General features: G+C 40.5%; 1 protein-coding gene across 1 annotated transcript in view; it reads right to left on the minus strand.

Annotated features, from left to right (window-relative positions):
* Positions 1–2,755: 2,755 nt before the first annotated feature.
* The window catches only part of IDUA (alpha-L-iduronidase), a 1,520,091-nt gene continuing 1,500,509 nt past the window's right edge, over positions 2,756–22,337 (minus strand). The window contains exon 14 of the mRNA XM_069236746.1: positions 2,756–3,640. Coding sequence (XP_069092847.1) covers positions 3,540–3,640 — 101 coding nt within the window. The 3' untranslated portion in view covers positions 2,756–3,539. The remainder of the gene's footprint in view (positions 3,641–22,337) is intronic.

Below are 22,337 nucleotides of genomic sequence, written 5' to 3' on the forward strand. Positions count from 1 at the left end.
ATGCTAATTCGAGGTTAGTTAAGGGGTTCACTAAATGAACGCAAATAGACAAGTGACTGAATCAATGCTTTGTTGAACAATGCTCTAATGATACTCCCCTAAGGTTAATCCATGCTGACGTCGTGCTATGTTCTAATTGTCATGATCTTTGCTTTGATGAAATCCTACTCGAGTTGCCATATTATGACTATTTTGATGTGTTTCATGGTTTTGAGACTAATAAACCTACTAGTAGAATTGTAACCAATAGAGAATAAACATCATAAAATCGTACTAAACTGGTGTGGTTATTCATGACTGAAAGGTCATGGTGGTTTCCGAGTCTTATTGATAACGTTATTGATTTGTTGGTTGACATGTTGATTAGTTATCTCGTCCTAAGGTGTCTTCAATCAGGGTCAAAAGATTCATTGGCCTAAAAACGAGTCCCAGAGTGAATAAATTAGCTAGATTGGGACGCGTTAGCAACATCATGAACAGATCGTCCAACCCCACCTCTGATATTGACATGTATAAAACACCACTCTAACTCTAAAGGACATGCAACATACCTCACTGTATAGAATCTCCTGCAGTAGGAAAACTCTGCCATAGTTTTAGAAAGATGTTAGTCTAAGTAATAGTTCTATAAAAACAAGAACATGGACTGACTTTTCATTCCATAGTAGTTTGATCATCTCACAGAAAGCCACTATTAGGACCGAATTACACCATTTTCTCTGCTTAACTATTGAACCAGATTAATTTTGTTCCATCAAGGCTGACCAAGTATAATTTAACGCTGCCTTGATTTTTTTTGTATCCGCCACAACTTAAGCAGGCTGAGAAGAAACTGTTTAGCATCTGACTAACCCCATTAAGATAGATTTAAACTTGCACAGAAATACCAACTGAGGAACAATTCATCATAAGCTTAACAAATATTTGCTGAACTGGTACGGAACACGCAGTGGCAAATCATTCTAAATTTGTACTGACATTCCCACCAATTAAGAGACTGATACGGAAGTGTACCAATGTACAAGAGTTTGACCAGAAGCTTCATATGTAGGTGTAAGAGGCCAGAGCAGGGGTTCCCAACCTTTTGACTTCTGTGGACCCCTACTTTATCAATACTGGAACCCGGGGACCCCGTCTGAATCATTATTGGAATCTGGGGAACTCCCACTAAATCATTACTGAAAGCTGGGGACCTACCACTGAGTCACTACTGAAAGCTGGGGCCCTAATCAGTTATATTACTTAATTTTCTAAGCAGTCGAGGACCCCTTGAGGAGGCTTAGCAGACCCCCAGGGGTCCCTGGACCACAGGTTTGGAACCACTGGGATAGAGGACAGTGCCAGATAGTGCTGCTCCTCAGCTCATTACATTTTTATTAAAGTGCATAATTGTCCTACAATTAAAACAACTAGAAGTCACCAGTGTGAAAGAAGCAGTATATTTCATGTATCCACACAGACAAAAATTACAACCAAGTGACGGATGCAGCCATGAGATCAATAAAGTATTAATGGCCAGATGTAGGTAGCCTATTGCGCCTCGCCGTTTGCGAGACGCAAAAGGCCTCACGCGATGCAGAAACACATTTTGCGAGTCGGCACCGACTCGCAAAATGTGATTCCGACTCGCAAATAGGAAGGGGTGTTCCCTTCCTATTTGTGACCGCATCACGATGTAGAGTTGATTTGTGACCGCGAAAGCGGTCGCAAATCAATTTGCAGTTACCATCCACTTGAAGTGGATGGTAACTCATTCGCAAACGGGAAGGGGTCCCCATGGGACCCCTTTCCCTTTGTGAATGGCCAAAAAAATATTTTTTCAGAGCAGGCAGGCAGTGGTCCTATGGACCACTGCCTACTCTGAAAAAAACTAACTAATGGTTTCGGGATTTTTTTCTGTTTGCAGCTCGTTTTCCTTTAAGGAAAACGGGCTGTAAAAAGAAGAAAAAATAACTGTTTTATTCAGAAAGCAGTCACGGACATGGTGGTCTGCTGTCCCCAGCAGGCCACCTTCCCCGTGAGTGCCTAGACTCGCTATGGGGTCGCAAACTGCGACCCACCTCATAAATATTCATGAGGTGGGTCTTTGCGACCCCATAACGAGTCGCAGAAGGTGTCTGAGACACCTTTCTGCATTTCCTTTTGCGAGATGAAAATTGCGAGTCGCTGGGACTCGCAATTTGCAACTCGCAAACAGAAACCTACCTACTTCTGGCCCTAAGTGTGATTCAATGATGTCGCTAACTCAGAATGAGGAATGGAGTCGAAGTCCACTGGCATCTTTCACTTAACAGAAGTGTTTGTTTTTTTCCATAATATAAAGACCACCTGACTCCCTTGTAGTGGAAGTCATCACAAACATTACAAAAGCGCTACTTCACATTTGAGGATACTTTGAATTACATGTTCACGGGCCGTAAAATTCAGAAACTAAAAAATAAATTTCATCACATTGAACATGGCCTTCTCATGAAATAGCACTCAAATCAAATTAATCTTTTTTCGGTCATTTCAAAATAATCAAGAAAGAACCAATCAGTTAATATCAAGAGCAATTCTTGCAAGCACAAACTAAAATAGATAAAAGTCAGTAATTGGAAATCATTACATAAGTACAGTCTCAATCTAAATGTATATATAAAAAAGAAACACCCCTTCAGTCCTTAGATATTAAAGGATTCTCATGCCTGATAACAAGTTGTATAACGTTTGAATCTTCCATTTTTTTTTTTTATCAAAGCCATCATCAAGCACATGACTTTAAAGGTGTTTAATCGATTCAGACTTTAACAGCACAACATGGTATACAGGTCTTTTATCAGATTAATAATATACAAGGAATTTGATGTATTCTTCGCTAGCTAATATTCCTACAAAGAATATATCAGATAAACTATGCCTGTTTCTCCAACGTATTAAACTATATGAAAGCACTTCATCTTGATCCTGTTAATCCACAAATAGATGAATTTAGTAAGTGGTATGCCCGACAGACAATGCAGAGTCAATGAGAATTAAAGAGAAATGTCAATGATTTAAAAAAAAAACAGTAAAGGGGAAAAGCAAACCGTGCATGTGTAAGAAAAGCAATAACATGAAATACGGAATTATTCTGGAATTCAACAGCACTACGACCTGCAGATCCACAAACATATCAATCAACGAAGTTGAAAACATTTCTGCGGGGACTCAGTGGGAGATAGAGAAGGCACGGAAGTGCAGTCCAGACTTACTTAACAGGACTAATTTTGGCAACCATTCAGTCTGGAGAGGCATGGGAAGAAATGACGTCGAATCAAGGTATTATTACGAGCCGTGGTCGGTAATGAAGTGTGGACACTGAATCGGGCTTACAACATTTATCGCCCATGAATTCCCTGTTTTATCAGTTCACGTAACTTGTAGCACGTTTAAAGCTAGGTGAGGACTGTATTTCCTTTGCTCCTAGAGCACAGCAACAGCTATGCAGATGCGTTGTTCATATTCGCAATGACGCCTTGTGATGGGTACTCGGGCGCTGTATTCAACAGCTCATACTATTAAAACATTTCCCTGTACTTTACTGGAAGTGAAAACAGCCCAAGCTTGCCCCAGTAGTCAACGGCACGAACCCGATAGAAACCAGACACTGGCGCGCTTTCTGAAAGAAAAAAATGAATGCATGTATAAGGTCACCAACTATAGAAATCTCTAATAGTATGTACATATTATTTTTCTGTTGTTAAAAAAAATATTGCCAACCAGGGTGATACACAGGGAAAAACAAGCAAGTGGGGAGGTGAGCGTTAAGAGACATAGTAGGGGATGAATAGATCACCTGAAACATGTATGAATATGTTACAACAGTGAGCATAACCTTCAGGTACCATACAACAAATAATGTTAAAATAATGAACATCATAATGGCCATAATGAAAATCCTGTATTGGGCTTATTTTGAACATCAGATACCATATGTTGAAAATATCCTGAACATTAGGTATTGAACACCATGTATGAGACCCAATTACACAAATCTACGATTCATTTGTAAGCACAAGGACAATAAGGGCCAGATGTAGCAAGTCGTTTGCATGGCGCAAACTGCGAAAAACGCAGTTTGCGCCATGAAAACGGCCTCACGCGATGCTCATTCACAAATTGCGAGTCGGTACCGACTCGCAATTTGGGAATGCGACTCGCAAATATGAAGGGGTGTTCCCTTCCTATTTGCGACTCGCATCGCAATTCAGTGTTGCTTTGTGACCGCGAATGCGGTCGCAAAGCAACTCGCAGTTACCACCAGTGTCACACTGGTGGTAACTCATTCGCAAAAGGGAAGGGGTCTCCATGGGACCCCTTCCCTTTTGTGAATGTCGAAAAAAATATTTTTTTTAGAGCAGGCAGTGGTCCTATGGACCACTGCCTACTCGGAAAAAAACGAAACCAAATGGTTTCGGTATTTTTTTCATTTTGCAATTCGTTTTCCTTTAAGGAAAACGGGCTGCAAAATGAAAAAAAAACTGCTTTATTTAAAAAGCAGTCACAGACATGGAGGTCTGCTGACTACAGCAGGCCACCATCCCTGTGAGCGCAGGGACTCGCAATGGGGTCGCAAAATGCGACCCACCTCATGAATATTGATGAGGTGGGTCTTTGCGACCCCATAGTGAGTTGCAGAAGGTGTCTGAGACACCATTCTGCATCCGATTTTGCGACTTGCAAATTGCGAGTCGCTCAGACTCGCAATTTGCAAGTCGCAAAATCGGATTTTGCTGCATCTGGCCGTAAGTGATTTGCGTAGAATCAAAGGATGTTGAGGCGACACTGGACTAGATCCTGGTCTCCCAGTATCTAAATCGGCAGCTGTGGCCTTATGCACTTGACCACCGAGTCAATAAAAAACAGACTATTCAAGGAAAGCCATTCAATCTACTGTTAATCACGAGAATAAAGTAAACTGGCTGAAAATGCTGCAAGAGGCCATCAGAGTTCTTGGGTTCTGTTCATTTACGGATATCGAGGATGGAAAATCCAGAGCTTCTGGGTAGTAGAGGTTCTTGGTGGATCTCCTATTAGATGTACTGAGGTCAAATGTGCCACTCGGCTACCACAAAACCTCCTTTAAAATGAATCCCAGCAACAAGAATGCTGGCGGCGCAAACCACTACAGGCAAAGGGCTATAATCTGCTCTTCCTGCTTTTCTAGTTACATCTCTCTGCTCTCTAGACACCGAACAGGGCTGAACCTTCTTTTCAGGCAGCACTGTGCTCTTGGACGTTGTTTTGTTTTTACTTCTGAGATGTTCCCACACCTTATAGCTGCTGTGCTGTTTCTATAGACTTTGCTTTGTACTCCAGAACTGTTTCCAGTCCCAATGTATTTCTTATTCGATGCAATGCCTCTTTGTTTTATGTAACTTGATTACACAAAGTAAACATAAAAAAACAAACACCATAACTGTATGGCCATATGCAGAAAACCAAATATCATTAGAAACTAATGGCTTATGCAATAACAGGTAGTCAGTTTGGGTAATCAGAAAGGCAATGTACATTGTAATACTAGTTAGTGGATATCGTGAAGTAATGAACAACAAGTATGTCACTGGTAACAGGCTAGAAAACATTAATATATTTCTCCTAGGAAGTGAAAGCATGCTACAGCATCTCTGTATAGAATGGCATATTAAATATAAAGAAACCGTGCAGAAGGAGTAGCGGCGTGTATATACTAGTTTTCTCTTCATGTGAGAAGTTAGTGTATATGTTGCATGAAAATAATTGGCAAATCAAAAAAAGGTTTGGAAAGTACAGGTGAAACAATCATTATAATGTGATGGGAAACAAATCTTAAAGATACACTCAGTGGAAACAGAGGGCAAAACCAGCAAAAGCAGTGGCATTGATTCTGGAAGGGAGGAGGCATAGTGATTTATAAGGCGTTGTAGATGATGACGAAAACAAATGAATCCAGTGAAGTATCAGCCCTGAGATGAAGACTGACGAAAACAACAAAGGGAAGAAGCCAATGAGCAAGAGGCTTGTTGCCAAGTGCCAGTGGCATATGCAAATGATTAGGCTGGTGAGGATGAAGAAGAACAATGAAAAGGCAGCAGAAGATGTGAAGAAATAAGTGCAGCCATCTGCGTAGATGTAACCACAGGCGATGCTGAAGAGAAAATAGTAGCAGAAAGAAGAAGCTGATAAGGAAGGCCGTTGTGCAGCAGAGACTGTAGATTGAAGAAATAAAGAAGTAACTGAAGACGCAATTGTTGAAAACTGCTAATGCACAACCTAGGCTGTGGATACGCGAACTAGGGGTGTATCACAGGCGAGGGCAACCCTCCAGGGGATGCTACAACTGGAGAAGGGGGGGGGGGATGAAGGAGGAGCTCATTCAGGTCAATCAATATCTGCACTGTATAAGAGACTCAGGAGCGCCTCATCACATTCTCTGGGGGACGGGGTGGGCGCTCAACATTTTGTGTTACGCCACTGTCAACTATTGATGAGTCAGTGAAGAAGGCTGATGTTGCACAGTGCTGGGTGCAATCTGAACAGGCGAAAAAATAATTGCAGAAAATTGCTGAGGCACAACAGAGGCTGAGAACTGAAACAGGTAATACTGCAACTGAGGGTTTATTGGGTAGTTCTGGCAGTACATCTGTGGAAACGTGAATAAACTTGCGAAACATCCATTGATGAATGGACTACCACTGATGGAGACCCTTCCCAGGTCAAACAGGATTGCTTTAGAAGCCATCCTAGAGTCATTTGATGATCATCCAACCACATTAGAAGTCATTTTCACATCATCAGACATCATCAAGCTCTTGAAGTCATCAGGAAAGCTTAAAAGCTCAGCCTGATGATTTGAGGATGACTTGAAAATGAGTACCTGATTACTTCAGAAGGTGTCATTATTCCTGATGATTTAAGGATGACTAGAAAATGAGTATTCGATGACTTCAGTAGGTGTCATTATTTCTGATGATTTGAGGAGGACTTGAAAATGAGTATCCAATGACTTCAGGAGGTGTCATTATTCCTGATGATTTAAAGATGACTTGAAAATGAGTATCTGATGACTTCAGAAGGTGCCATTATTCCTGATGATTTAAGAACAACTTGAAAATGAGTATCCGATTACTTTATAAGATGAGACTGTTTCTGATGACTTTTGGATGATTTGAAAATGAGTATCTGATTACTTCAAAAGTACGATTTTGTTTTCAATAAAATGTTTTTTTTCTGGTGATTTTAACATGAATTGCTGGTTACTTCAAGAGCATGCTCACCGCTCTAGCTTCACGTTCGCTAGAAAAACTTCAAACCGTTGGATGATTGCATATTTAATTGCAGATAAACACAAAATGACATTCATTTTTTTTTTATTATTCACAATGAGCAGAGAACTATGTATAAGTCACAGGTTATTTTTCAACACATTTTTTATTTTTGCCACTTTTTCTTTTTTTCCAAAATGGATAAAACAAGCATCCATTGTTAAAATGAGCAATGCTTAACATTAATAAAGATGAACATTGACCATTATATCCATGATCACTAAAATTAAGTGACAATGGAGTTTGAAATTATGTGAGAGGATTGACTAAATAACGTAACAAAAAAGGGATGCTGCATATGATGCAATAACTAGAGGCACATTATGCAGCACATTCTTTATCTAATCATTGTGATATTGGATGATTTGAACCTCAAACAAATGCATAAAATTATGCAGACATGCATTCATCAAACAAATACACAAATGGTGGAATATTTCATTTAATCATTTAATTCACATTTAAATGTAAATAAAGAGATCAACATTTTACTTTTAATGAAAGGTTGAAGCTTGTCTAAATTCAATTGGGGACACTCATTAGCCATACTGTATTCTATCTGATGCACTTGCACTGTTCCCCCAAATCAATCTAGGATACCAAATAAAAGCCTCCAATTTCATAGTGCTGCATATTTACAGACCATTTTTGAATGTTCAATTGTACATTTCGCTTCTATAATGATATTCACGGTGGGGCTGATTACGAATTGGCAGTAGGGTGGTCAGACCGCCAAGACGATGGTTGGGAGGATGAAGCCAAGGCGGCGGCCTCCTGACCACCATATTATGATGTTTCCACAGGGCCGTTGGCTGAGACAGTGGGACGGCTTTAACTTCAAAGAGAGAGCCGAGGCCAAGGCCACCGCACTCTCTACGCCAACAGTACAGTCGGAATGCCCACTGTTGCCATTGCATACAGTATAGTGCTCATTCTGGCTGTGCTGATGTGGGCCCTCTGCACTGTCCATGACAATGACATGGGCGGTGCTGGGGCCCCTCTGTGGCCCCGTCTCTGCCTTTCCGCCAGCCATTTGATGGCAGCGTCCCCGCCTTGAAAAAATCACACATTTCCCCTGAATTTCTGTGCCATATTCTTTCCGAAACTGAAATAAACCACACATTTCTTATCACCAATTGTTCCCATCAGTCTCCCGATAAAAATGATACCTCACTTGTGTGGGTGCCCAAAGCAGAGCCAGCCTAAAAACATATTTTTAAAAAACTGCCCTTTTGGACACTCTTTGGGGTTCCCACTCAAACTATACATATTTTGGCCCTTCCCTGTCGAAGGAACTTGGATCACCCACACAAGTAAGGTATCATTTTTATCGGGAGACCAAGGGAAACGCTGAGTGCTACGGAATTTGTGGTTCCCCTCAGATTCCAGAACTTTCCATCACAGAAATTTAAGGGAAATGTGTTTTGAGTTTGAGGTTCACAAGGGATTCTTGGTAAAACAACCTGGTGAGAGCCACACACGTCTCCACATCATAGAGTCTCCTGGGTGTCTAGTTTTAAAAAATGTATAGGTTTGCTAGGTTTCCCTAGAAGCAAACCTAGGTTAGGCCAAAAAAACACAGCTACCCACTTTGAAAAAAACAGGTCAGTTTTGCGTGGAAACATTTTTCATGTTGCATTACAGGCCATTTCCTGTCATGGGCACCAGGCCTACCCACACAAGTGAGGTACCATTTGTATTGGGAGATTTAAGGGAAATACAGAATAGTACAACAAGTCCATAATGGACTCATACATTACCCACCTAAAATTAGATTAAAGGAAAACTGTATTTAAAACAAGCCCTTTAAGACTTATGCAAGTTCAGCAGGGGTCCCCCTGAAAGGCTGGGACCCCGGGCCAGAGCCCACTTTGCCCAAGTCTTAAACGTCAATGAAAAACAGGCGAGACTGGTACGGGTCAGCTACAGGAGCAGCACACATGACAAATTAGCCTGTGTGCGTTAAAGAGGATAGAAACACATTTAAAAAAAGCATTACTGCATATGTTTGGAGCTTAACAAGCACACACACAAATAAGAGGTGTTACGGATATTGCAGCAGCCTGAGTGACACAAGTAAATTTATGATTTGAATGTGTGCCATTGCTTGATTCTAAATATCCAATGCACAGTGGGTGGAATTGTGTTAGCCAGCCAGCAACTTTGATGGTGGGGTGGTGAAAGTGGTATTCTATTGGAATTAGCATGGCAGATTTAAATTAGGATGCAAAATGGCAACATTTTCATTTTTCGCTGCAGATAGAGGAAGAAGGCATATTGAAGTACTTTAGATATATTCAGGGTCACTGGAGTTATGTGGCAGGAAAAGGACAAATTATGAGGCAGGCCTGACTAATTTATGTGGCAAGAAATGTCCAGTTATTAATTTACAACGCCAATAGCTCTAACTCAAGCAGATGCGAGACCAATTGCATTGCAAATACTTGTTACCTTTTTATTCCTGGATATTCTTAGACACCAGGAACCATGAGGAGGAAATCCCAAGTAGGGTTACTGAAGCAGCTTGAGGGTACCAGTGAGGTTGTAGGTGGCCCTAGAATCGGGACCACTGCGGTGCTACTTCTTGCAATTTACCACTGTTTGTAGAGGTGTGTGCACTTTGAGACCCCCCAAGCCTGGTTTGCTTGGACTCATAAGGAGGGAAGTCCAAGTACAGGAGAACAAAATGTCCACCTTGTCCTCTGCTGGCTAAGCTGGGACACAGCAGCGTGGGCAGGGAGATAGATCTGGCGTCCCTTCCCAAAAGAGCGCTCCTGTTTTAATTGTATCCATTCACCCTTTCCTCCTTCCATTTGCCTGCTGATAACCACCATTTCATTCTGTCATTCATTCATTATTTCATCCATCATTCAGTCTTTCACCATTCTGTCCGTCCACCCATACATTTCCAGTCTATCCATTCATCTCAATACGTAGCCATCAAACCTATCCATCCACGCACCTATCATTCATCCATCCTTTCACACATCCATCTTTTCAGTCACTCACTCATTCATCCATCCACCCTTTCATCAATCCATCGACCCTACCTTTCACTCATCCATCCAGATTCAAATATGAGCATTATCTCCCCTGTGGCCTTTAAACGCTGTTTTCATTGACTTCAATCCAGATTAAAATATGAGCATTTTCTGCAATAGGAGAGCACGACTATCGCTCTAAAAGGCTGATTTGAGCTGAGAAAGTGATAATGCATATAAACAACTATGAAGTACGACAATGATGGAAAAGTTGATAACCGCACATTTTCTACTGTTCTGAAGCATTTCCTAGCTCATTAACCATTAATTTTCAACATAAATATCACTTGCTCGCTTGTATGCTAAAGTACGCCAAATGATGTTTAAAACACTCCCTGTGGCCTTTAAACGCTGTTTTCATTGACTTCAATCCAGATTCAAATATGAGCATTTTCTGCAATAGGAGAGCACGACTATCGCTCTAAAAGGCTTATTTGAGCTGAGAAAGTGATAATGCATATAAACAACTATGAAGTACGACAATGATGGAAAAGTTGATAACAGCACATTTTCTACTGTTCTGAAGCATTTCCTAGCTCATTAACCATTAATTTTCAACATAAATATCACTTGCTCGCTTGTATGCTAAAGTACGCCAAATGATGTTTAAAACACTCCCCGCGGCATTTAAACGCTGTTTTCATTGACTTCAATCCAGATTCAAATATGAGCATTATCTGCCTTAAGGGAGCACACGTATATCGCTCTAAAAGGCTTATTTAGGCTTAGAAAGTGATAACGTATATAAACTACCACAAAGTATAGGAATGGTGGAACATTCGATAACAGCACATTTTCTACTGTTATGAAGCATTTCCTAGCTCATTAACCATTAATTTTCAACATAAATATCACTTGCTCGCTTATATGCTAAAGTACGCCAAATGATGTTTAAAACACTCCCCGCGGCATTTAAACGCTGTTTTCATTGACTTCAATCCAGATTCAAATATGAGCATTATCTGCCTTAGGGGAGCACGTATATCGCTCTAAAAGACTTATTTAGGCTTAGAAAGTGATAACGCATATAAACTACCACAAAGTATAGGAATGGTGGAACATTCAATAACATCACATTTTCTACTGTTCTGAAGCATTTCCTAGCTCATTAACCATTAATTTCCAAGACAAATATCACTTGCTCGCTTGTATGCTAAAGTACACCAAATGATGTTTAAAACACTTCCCGCGGCATTTAAACGCTGTTTTCATTGACTTCAATCCAGATTCAAATATGAGCATTATCTGCCTTAGGGGAGCACGTATATCGCTCTGACAGTGCTAAATACAGGGGATGTCAAAGCTTGAGAGCGTAGTGTTTGAAATTGTTAAATTGAGCTGATGAATTGACACTCTGGGAGAGCTCAGAGAATGTGAAAGTGTTAGCGTGTCTGACCTTAAAAAATAAACTTACAAGGGGACGCAAATGAACCTTTTGACTCGCAACTAAGATGTTGTTACCGTAGCTCCAGTACATAATCTATACAATATCAATAATCAAGGTTCCGGGACTGGTGGGAGAAACGGCAAATCTTGTGGTACGCACTACCTTTTGGTGTATATGTGCTTATGTTGTGGATGCAGGGTGAAACAGTGTCCTTTTTTCCTCGCTGCCTCATAAGTTAAAACACACTGGATTAGCGCATGTTGCGATAGACTTTTTTTTTATAAACAGAAATGTTTGGGCTACTTTTCCAGTGCTTCGTAGTTCCATATATTCTCATAACAGAGGGAAACATAATAAACAGATAAATAAATCCCATCTCCAAACAATGCCTTACTATGGTTGGGTGTGCAATACATGGGATAGAAAGCTTTTTACTAGATTGACGACGGGTCCATAAGATCACATTGATGTTTTCCTCTGGATCAATACGACCCCAGTTCCATCCTTGTTTGCCCCTGCGATGAGGCGTCCTCACAGAGTCTGCTTTACTTTATGATTTTCTTTAAATTTTACTCTCAATTTACTAATTAAATTACAGTGCTTAGGGGGAAGTAAATGTCGACCTGATTTAGGTTTTTTAATTTTACGTAATTCCCCAGAGGTCTATATCAGCGTTACCTCCTTTTTCCAACCTGAGGTAGGCTGTAGGAAATCGGTGCTCTTTAGAATCTAAGGGAAAAGTCTGTGTCAATCACCACAAGCTCCTTTTAAAGTGTTATGTGACTTCTATATGAGAGTACTGGTATCCATTGATTGTTATCCTGTTTTAGCAGTTTGTCACACGCAGGATGAATTGTTTGATATGTTTATTGTTATTAGGTTTTTATCAATGTGTACTTTTATGATTTTTTTTTTAATGATCAAATAAACTTATTAACTTAGACCTCTGTTCCCTCTATAATAAACTTTATTGATGAATACATTTTAAACTCCTCTCACCTCCAGGGAAGAGATATCAACACCTACCCTTTTGCTCCATGGATATATCTGTACTATCTGATCGAGTAACAACCACAGTAGAGACCAGTTTCCACCTGTTATGTTTGGGGTCTTGTCTGTTGTCTGTTGCCTGGAAGGTGGTACTGCCTTTTGTTTTTAATGTATCTAAGTTTGAATTGTTCTATCGTGTATATACTTCTCTAAAAAGTACATTTATTTGTCATAGCAAAGCACTAACTGGCAGTTCATGTTATTTAGTGCTATTGTTTGCGTCTGTATGAATCTTTGTGAGTGTCTCTTAAATGCTCAACCACACTACCATGAGAGTGACAATTTCCTAAAAAGAGCTATTCAGTAGTGATATATCTGTATTGTGGCCTTGGGGCACCAATATGTAAACAATAGTAATATAACACATGAGATTGCCCACTAACAACTCACTGCCACAGGAACACAAGAAAATACCTCACCTCCGGAACACCTGCGACAGCCAACCTCCAATACCATAGCCACTAGCATTGAATATCACTAAAACCTGCTGCTATGTTTAAAGGGTGTAAACATGCAGCTTTCAATAATCTCTTCATTTATTTGCTTAAAGCCCTGGTCACAGCCACCACTCCAACCTAAATATCAAATTTAATGTCTAATGCCATGTCAAAGCCAATAGGCAGCTAAACTGAATACAGAATGTAATGGCTAATGCCATGTTAAAGCCAATAGGCAGCTAAACTGAATACAACATGTAATGTGCTACTGGTGAACATTGAGCAACTAATATGTGCAGTGGTGAAACACAGTCATTGGTCAAACACAGTTAATAGCATCACTACCCCTAAATCTTTAACCAGTCGCAAACTAATTCATGATTTTTGTATCTAGCAGGATATAATCATGGCTTCATTCAATGTCCTATTTTTCGCTTGCGATCGTTCAGTTTGTGTTAGAAAAGATGGAGAATTTCTGCTTTTGGACAATCCTGGTGAAGTTCTATGTAAATGGCTGGTTGAAAATATTGATGAAAGTGGTCGGCCAATCACTGAAGAGAGAGACTTCAAGGCTGTGGTTCTTTTCCAATCATCTGGTAAGTAAAATAATTAAAAACGTTTGTTTAACACATGCCATTTGTGGATAAATAACTATTTTAGTTAGGTGCCTTTATTCAGGAAGTTCAAGTTCAAAAATTAAAATGTGTACTGCCCATTAAGAAAAACTTACTTTGTTATGGATTGATAGTAAGTTAGTGTCCTTTGATATCAATACATGTTTATGTACATATTTCAGGTAATCAAGGGAAGATATTTCAAATCCTCACTGTGGTCTTGTCACAGTTTTGAAATTATCATTTTCTTTTTTTTTCAGTGAAAAAACAGTGTCTTATGATTCAAAATATTTTTGAAGACTTAATTGCAAGCTATTCTGGCACAACGGAAGGTCTAAAACAGGTGTTACTTCAAAGGGCACAGGAGGAAAAGCAGTTGCTAATGGACTGTGGCAGTCGAGGAAGTGCTGGAAGACTTAAAAGGGTATTGCGTGAGCTCCAAGAGGAAGAGATTGCAGAGAAAAGATGCACGGAAAAAAATAAAGCCAAGCAGAGTGGCCAGGATAATATAAGAGTTCCTATCCAAGCTCATGTTGAAAGGACATCTTCTCAGCGTGGAGAAGCAAGTTCACAGATTATCTTGCAGAAACTGGAAAACCTGGCCCTTTTAGAGGGGATGGCTAGTGTCCTTCATCCGAGTCCCCTCTCAAATTCAAGGATCAAAGACAAAAACTTGCCTTCCCGTCACCACGTCACCAGCTGATACCCAAAAAACTATTTCCTACACAAGAAATGACTGCTTCACACAATGAAGTAACACCTACTAGACCCTGCAAACGTGATCATAAAATGGCACCAAATTTGTTGACACCACAAGCTTTTTTGGCTCACAGTTCACAGTCACACAGTCTGGCCTACAGTGAACTTCCGTCTACAGCAGCATTCACAGATGTGAATGTGAACCATACGACTTGCCATGCTGACCCATTTCCAAGCAACGAAAGAGGTGGCCTTGACGGAAGTAGAGCTAAATGAGTGCTGCCATAATACACAATTGCATATTGTTAAGCCGGCATGCCAGTCTTTTTTCTTGATGACCATAACATACTTTTTGCTGCTTAGACATATTTTTAATAACTACTTAATTTCTACCTGTCAGCAGTATCAATAGCCTCAATCCTTATTACAGCATAGAATTAATATAGTGCCTTAATTTTCTCAACGTCAACAGTAAGACTCATATTTATACCTTTAAAATGTGAATAAACAAATGGAAAAGTGCTTGAGCTGTACAATGTAAAAGATGGCTTGAAGATTGATTTCCTTTTTTTCCCCCCTTTTTTCCCCTCAGGACAATGAAGAATCCTTTCATTTGGTAACTGAGGAAAGTCCATCATTTCACACTGGGGTCATTTTTTTTATTACTTTTTAAGTTATATAGGAAATTCTATTTCTAGTTTCACAGCTAAATTATGATTTGTTTTCTCTCTTAAGGAAATGGTATATAACTCATTGTCCATTATTAACCAGAATGAAAGCTATTCTGTTGGCCCTAGTTCCTGCCTGAATGAGGTTTGTGTACGGTTACAAGCAGAAGTGAATGCTTTACAAGCAGAAAACGAACATTTAAAAGGTAAGTGATATTCTACATAACCACTGAGGTTTTCAAACGTGGGTGTGTGCAGCCCCATGGGTTTATGGGTATATTCCAGTGGGGCACAAATACCTTGTAAATGAAGATGGCCACGATGCGTGACTTTGTTTAATTAGTGCTTTTCCAGGCTGTCCTAATTATGGGAGGGTGTAATTTGCGTAATTTGATGTTGTGTAGTTATATGAAATCACAAGAATTACTTTTTTTGTTGTTGTTCCCATCCCCCCGAAAAGGTAGACTATTTCAGAACTGGGCAAATGGCAAGGCAGATAAGACAGCCTACTGCTTGGGGCAGGAACTATCATTAGTGTAGCTGGTGCATTAGGGACCAATAGGTCCAATAGGTGGAGGAGCTAAACACCACAGTTTGTGGAGTGGTGGTTTGTGTTCATTATCTGTTTTCTGTTGCTCATATTTACTCTTTTATATTTCCCACACTTAGTGCACATTTTGAGCTCCAGAAAAGTAACCTCCCACTCTGGTCCCTGCCACTCATGCTTCCCCAAGTCATGTATGAAGTTTCGGAGGGAACTAAACTTCAACTTTTACCTATAGGGGCTCAATCCAAAAAAGGTTTAAGGGCCTTTGATGTAGATGGAACTGTTCTTACCTCTTCCTGAAACGCAAACAGAGTTCCTAAGTCCACAACATGCTGTTTCACTCATAAGTTCATAAAGGAGCATTTTCTTTCTTTACCTTCTACATCCTCTTCATCAATGCCTTGCTCTCCCCTCTGCCTTTTTGACCAAGTGCTATTAATGTTAAACTTATGAACCCTTGAAACCAAAACCATATCTCATCAGGCACACAACATGAGATATTAGATTGGAACATTTTAAAGGCAACCCAGCCCTATGAAAAAACTAAAATAGTGGTTGTAATATGATACTAATGTATGTTCATTAAATTTTTCAGAGTTTATGAAGTCTGTGTGCAGGGTAAACGGCTGGCCATCACTGGACAACAGAACTATGAGAAGGAAGCTGACTATAAAGATCTGCAATGCAAGAAGAGGACTAAAGAAAACTCCACATCTAGAAACAAACAACGAAGTTGCTGGTTTTCGTTGAATCTATTTGTTCTCTTTTGTAGCCTTCTGGCTTTTCTTTTTGTTCTCATATAGTGTCATGGGCTTTCTTTTGTTCTATTGTTCAGTATCCTGGCCCCCATGGGGCTAATGATGTGCTTTAGATCAATAAAATGACATGATGACATACCCCTGTTAATCCTTTTTACTTGAACCATTGTTTTGTTCAGTCTTTTGCCACTAGTCACTATGTAAAACAACTAATAATGTGCTGTACCTCAAAGTAAGGCAAGCCCCAGGGAGTCCGGAGCATGGGAAGTGAAGCACCACAAGTTAAGCTTTTCTGAATGGAAAGTTTAACTTTGTTGCAGGCAATTACTTTTGTATATATGGTATTTTTAGAGCACCAATCTAGCCAAAAAGCATGATTCTCAGAATTATTTCATACCAGTGCCCCCCTCTTGGTAGAGATTAAAAAGTAATCTTTCCAAAGCAGAAGAATAATGATCTGATTATTGGGACCAGATTTATGGAAGTTTTGTGTTTAGTTTGCTTATGTTTTATAACTCGGAACTAATGCAAACTCCTTTTCTGGATTTAAAACTGAAATTGGTATTTGGTACGATACCTGTCCAAAGTGGGAAAAAGTTTTTAAGTTTGCCTAGGCTAAGTCTAGCCTAAACTAGACTATGGTAGAGACCTTTGCACTATGATGCAGAGGTGTGTGCATGGTGCCCGGCTGCCTGATGGTCCACTGGTGCAAGGGAGAGGGGGAGAAACGGTGCTTTCATGTTCTCTCCCATCATGCAACACAGAAATTTTGGGTGCTGTGCTGCATTCAGTGACAGTTTTGTAATTCTGGCACTTAGTTCTTTGGAACTCATGGCATTGCAAATAATTCATGGTATTTTGTAAAGAAGGCATGTTACATCCAAGTTACCTTTTTTCAATTGGAAGGAAGCTTGAGGAAGTGGTCATCTAAATATTTCACTATCAACAAATCAATATTCCTAAACTACTAGTGAGACCTTGCAATGAAATATTGGCAGTTGGCTAATGTGCTTGTAACATGGAATTGTCAAGGTGTAATCCAACCCTTAAGGATTTAACAGTGATCCACAGCCATTCTAAATAATGTATTAAATCATCTAGGAGCTATGCACAGTTGGCAGAAAATCAGCCAAGAGTATTGCACAATCATCTGAAAGTCCACATGTAGTCATGGTTTAGTAATCCACACTCATTCTGAAGTTGTCCTAAAATAATCCTGAGTAATCCATGCTCATTCCTGAGTAGTCTTTAAATCATCCCAGAGTAATCCACACTCATCCTGAAATTGTCATGGGATCATTCCAAAATAATCAACAGCCATCCTGAAGCAGTAATAGGATCATCGAGGAATAACCCACAGTCATCCTGAAATTGTAGTGTGGTCATTACAGAGTAATTAACAGCCATCCTGAAGTGGTAATGGGATCATCGGGAAACCATCCACAGTCATCCTGAAACTGTTGTAGAATCATCCTAGAGTAATCCACAAGAATCAGTAAATTGTCTAGAGACCATCCTGGAGTAATTCATACTCATCCTGAAGTTGTCAATTAGTATTCGTGGAGTTGTAGAAGGTCATTACTCCCTGCCAGTGGAAGTCATCAGAACACCATCCTAGAGTAGTTTTTGTGATGATTCTAGAGTCATCTCATTTAAATTTTTCGGTCTATACACATACTTCAGGATGGTTTGGGATGACTTCACCAGTTAATTGCAGGAATAGCCCAGCTGAAGTCATCAGATGACTTCAGAATGACTCCAGGAAGATCTTCCTTTTTGACTTGGGTTTGCAGAGCTGGCTTTGGCCGGCAACAGCGGTTGAGAAGAGTCAGTGTAAAGGGCCAATGAATAAAGAACTAATCAGAGGTACCTGAAGCTTCGTAGCCCACAGCAGCAATGGAAATGCCAATAATGCACCATATTTGTTCCGAATGCAGTAAGTTGATGCACTGAAGAGGCAAGTCAAGGAAAGTGCACCTTGATGACAGGTAAACAAGGGTCTTGCCCCAGAGGATGGGTGTTTACTAACGAACAAACTGTACCATTGGAAGAAATGTTGCAGCTATGGCTTATCGACAGACTGGGAAATTGACAGTCACCATTTGTGGACTGAAGGGTATTGAAACGTCAATATTTGAAACACAAGAGAGACAATAAAGCTGTTGTTCTAACGATCAAAAGGGATGTCAAGCTGGTGAACAAATAGGCTGTGAAGAAAATGCCAATCTTGGCCCCGCAACAAAAAGCAAACTTCATTTATGGAAAAATCCCATAGCCTATGGTTTGAACCGAGAGGCTAGCCTAATGGTGTTGAATGCACAAAAACAGTTGTAAAGGAAAAAGTCTGGAGGCTACGCAATCTGTAGCAGGAATCTGCATGACAGTTTGAGCTGTTCTAAGAAGATAAACAAGCATTGGCATGGCCAATTGCTCTTGCCTTTTGAATGTGAATGCAGGTGTACTATTTTTGATTTTTTGTGTTATTGCTTAGTATCTTGCATAAGATAGTAGCAAAATGTATGTTTTACTGGATTAAACTTCACAATAACACAAGACTTCAACATAAACCTGAGCTAAAATTCCAGATTGACATTAAAAGTAAAACATACACCCTTATGTGTGTGTGACAACACCATGCTCGCACACAGAAAATATCCACGACTCGATGTATGTAGTATATTAAATGTGCACATACATTATAAAAGCAGCACATGTATACAGTGCTCCATTTATAATGCATTTGGCGCATGTATAACCTACAGTAAATGTGCTTTGCACATGGTGTTTCTGCAGAACACCAGGGTGGGTAGCATCAGCCCCGGGTTTTGGTGAATTTTAGATGTCACATGGTGAGCATTAAACCTTCTTGTTATGGAGTGGGGTGGGGTAATTATGGTTTTCAAACTGAGGGCTCCAAACAAGAGTCTGGAGCAGGGGGGGGCAGGGTGTTCACTACCATCAACGGCGTCCCTGCAAAAATGGGAACAGATTTTGTCTGTGATGACTGCAAATACCACAGTGGGTTTAAAGGGGGAAAGATCATGGAATGTGAGTTTGTATAACCCACCCAGGCCATAAACTGTTTTGGAGCCTGGAAGAAAGTGTTAACGGAGAAGATTCTTTCAAGCAGCAGTTAGCTGTGGGCTCTGTTCTCTCTACAGTGGAGAGGAGTGGAAATGACCATGGAAGAAATGGTACCCCCTGTAATTAGAAGGCCCAATAGTCAGAAGAAACCAGGTCACCCTTGGTTTACAAAAGACCTCAAACTCCTTCAAAGAAAGTATCGACAGCAGGAAAGATGGTGGAAACTTAATCCAGTACCTGAGGAAAGGGTGGCCCTTAAGTCCACTCTAAAGGCTTATAAAGCAGCACAATTTATGGCCAAATCTAAATTTTATACTACCAAAGTAAAGGAGGTTATTAATGCCCCCAGGCAACTTTTTAAGACTATTAAGGCCCTAACTGTGCCCATGAAGCCGGCTGTTCTAGAAAACTCTCAGGGTTTCTGTGACAAAGTTGCTTTTCATTTTGAAAATAAGATATTGCAAATACATAGCAACTTTAATACCCAGATCATTCCCGAAGTATTACCCCCCATGATAACAGAGAGTGCTACAGCAGATGGCCAGTCACTAATGTCATATTTCCAACCCCCTTCCATGGATACAATTAAAAAGAAGATTCTTGAAATGAGATCTGGCTCCCCTCTGGATCCGTGTCCTCCTTCCATTTTTCACTTGGTCCCGGATTTAATGGCACAGGTGTTGGTCCCCATTTACCAAGAGGTAGCTATGTCTGGGGAGTAACCATCTATCTGGAAAGAAACTATAGTAGTACCCCTCAAGAAAAAACCAGAGGGGGATAATCAGGACATGAGTAATTTGCGGCCAATAGCACGTCTCCCGTTTTTGGCAAAGATTCTAGAAAAAAATTTGAACTCTGAATTTATCGAGTTTTTAACAAAAGCGGATGCTCTTGATATCTTCCAATACGGGTTCAGAAAAGGGCATAATACTGAAACTGCCCTAATCTCATGCTCCGATACTATTCGAAGGATGGTTGATGAAGGCAAGGGGGCCGTTTTGGTTCTTTTAGATTTATCCGCTGCCTTCGACACTATCTCTCCCACACTATTAATGTCCCGTTTGCATCATGTGGGTTTGAGGGACAAGGCACTTAAACGTTTGAAGTCTTTTCTTACAATTAGATGGACCACAGTTAGCTGTGGTGATTTCAAATCTAGACCTTATCTTCTGCCATGTGGGATTCCACAGGGATCTTCCCTCAGCCCCACATTGTTTAATGTGTATGTAGCGCCTTTGGCTAGTCTAATTCGTACTTTTGGTTTCATTCCATCTTTCTATGTTGATGACTCCCAGCTTATTATTCCTATTAATCAGCCATGGGAGGAGGTTGCAGATCGGTTCAGTAATTGTATGGTGGAAGTGAGTAAATGGATGAAGACCAATTGGCTAAAAATGAATGCCACCAAAACTGAAGTTTTATGTTTTGGACCTGGAAAGAATTTATGGAACTCACGGTGGTGGCCCTCTGAATGTGGTAACTGCCCTGTGCCCACTACTGTTACTAGAAACCTAGGCATCTTGTTCGACGAACATCTGTCTTTTAAAAAACAGATTAATCATGTGGTAAACATCAGTTTATGGTCAATTAAAATGCTCAGAAAAATCTTCCCCTATCTGTTACATGAATGGAGAGTATCTGCTATCCTGGCACTGGTAATGTCCAAGATAGACTACTTTAATGCACTGTTCCTTAATCTGAATAAGGGGCGGATAAAAAGACTCCAATTAGTTCAGAATTCCGCTGTCAGAGCGGTTCTTAATCTCCCACGATGTATATCAGTTAGAGAGAGTCTCAGGAAATTAGATTGGTTACCAGTGGCGCAGCGTATCCAGTTTAAGTCGCTCTGTCTTACTTTTAAGGCAGTTCATGGAATAGGACCACGGTACCTGACTTCCAGACTCCTCCTGCATGTACCTAAAAGAAGCTTGAGGTCTTCCCAAGCTCACTTGATTCAGGTCCCTCGCAAACATAAAGCCAAATGGGGAGACAAAGCTTTTACAGTAGCTGCAGCCAGAGGATGGAACTCTCTCCCACAGAATATTAGGCACGAATCAGGTTATATGAAATTTAGGAAAATGGTGAAAACTTGGATCTTTCCTTGTTAATTTTTTGGTACATCAAGATCAGGGTCTTTGATTTAGTTCGTTTCAGTTTCTTCTATTGGATGTTTTTCTATCTTCATTATTTCTGTTATTTTTCTTATCCTCTGTCTATTTTTTACTATGTGCTTTCTTCCCAGCGCTTCGATGCTCTTTAAGTAGTAACGCGCTTTATAAATCTCAAATTACATTACATTACATTACAGCTAGTGGGCTCAGGCACTAAAAAATCACCAAGCACAGTTGACTCCTGTGGGTGGCAATGTGTAGGGCTGGAGTCTGACCCTCTGAGTTCTCCCGGAGAGGAAGGAGTGGATCCATTCTAGGGCTCTTCTGCGGATTACTATGTTGTAGAGAGTGGTGCATAGAATGCTGTGGGAGACTGTGTTGAAGGCTGCTGAGAGGGCCAGGAGTTTGAGCGCTGTGGCCGCGGTCTAGAAGTGATCGGACGTAGCCGGTGCTGCCAGGAGGACTGTCTCCGTCCTGTGGTTGCAGCGGAAACCAGACTGGGAACTGTCCAGGGAGTTATTGGCCTTAATAAAAGTCCGTAGTTGTGCGTTGATTGCTTTCTCCAGTACTTTGGAGGGGTAGGGTAGCAGCGGGATGGGCCGGAAACCCACCC

Source organism: Pleurodeles waltl, chromosome 1_2 (assembly GCF_031143425.1).
Source record: "Pleurodeles waltl isolate 20211129_DDA chromosome 1_2, aPleWal1.hap1.20221129, whole genome shotgun sequence".
NCBI lineage: Eukaryota > Metazoa > Chordata > Amphibia > Caudata > Salamandridae > Pleurodeles > Pleurodeles waltl.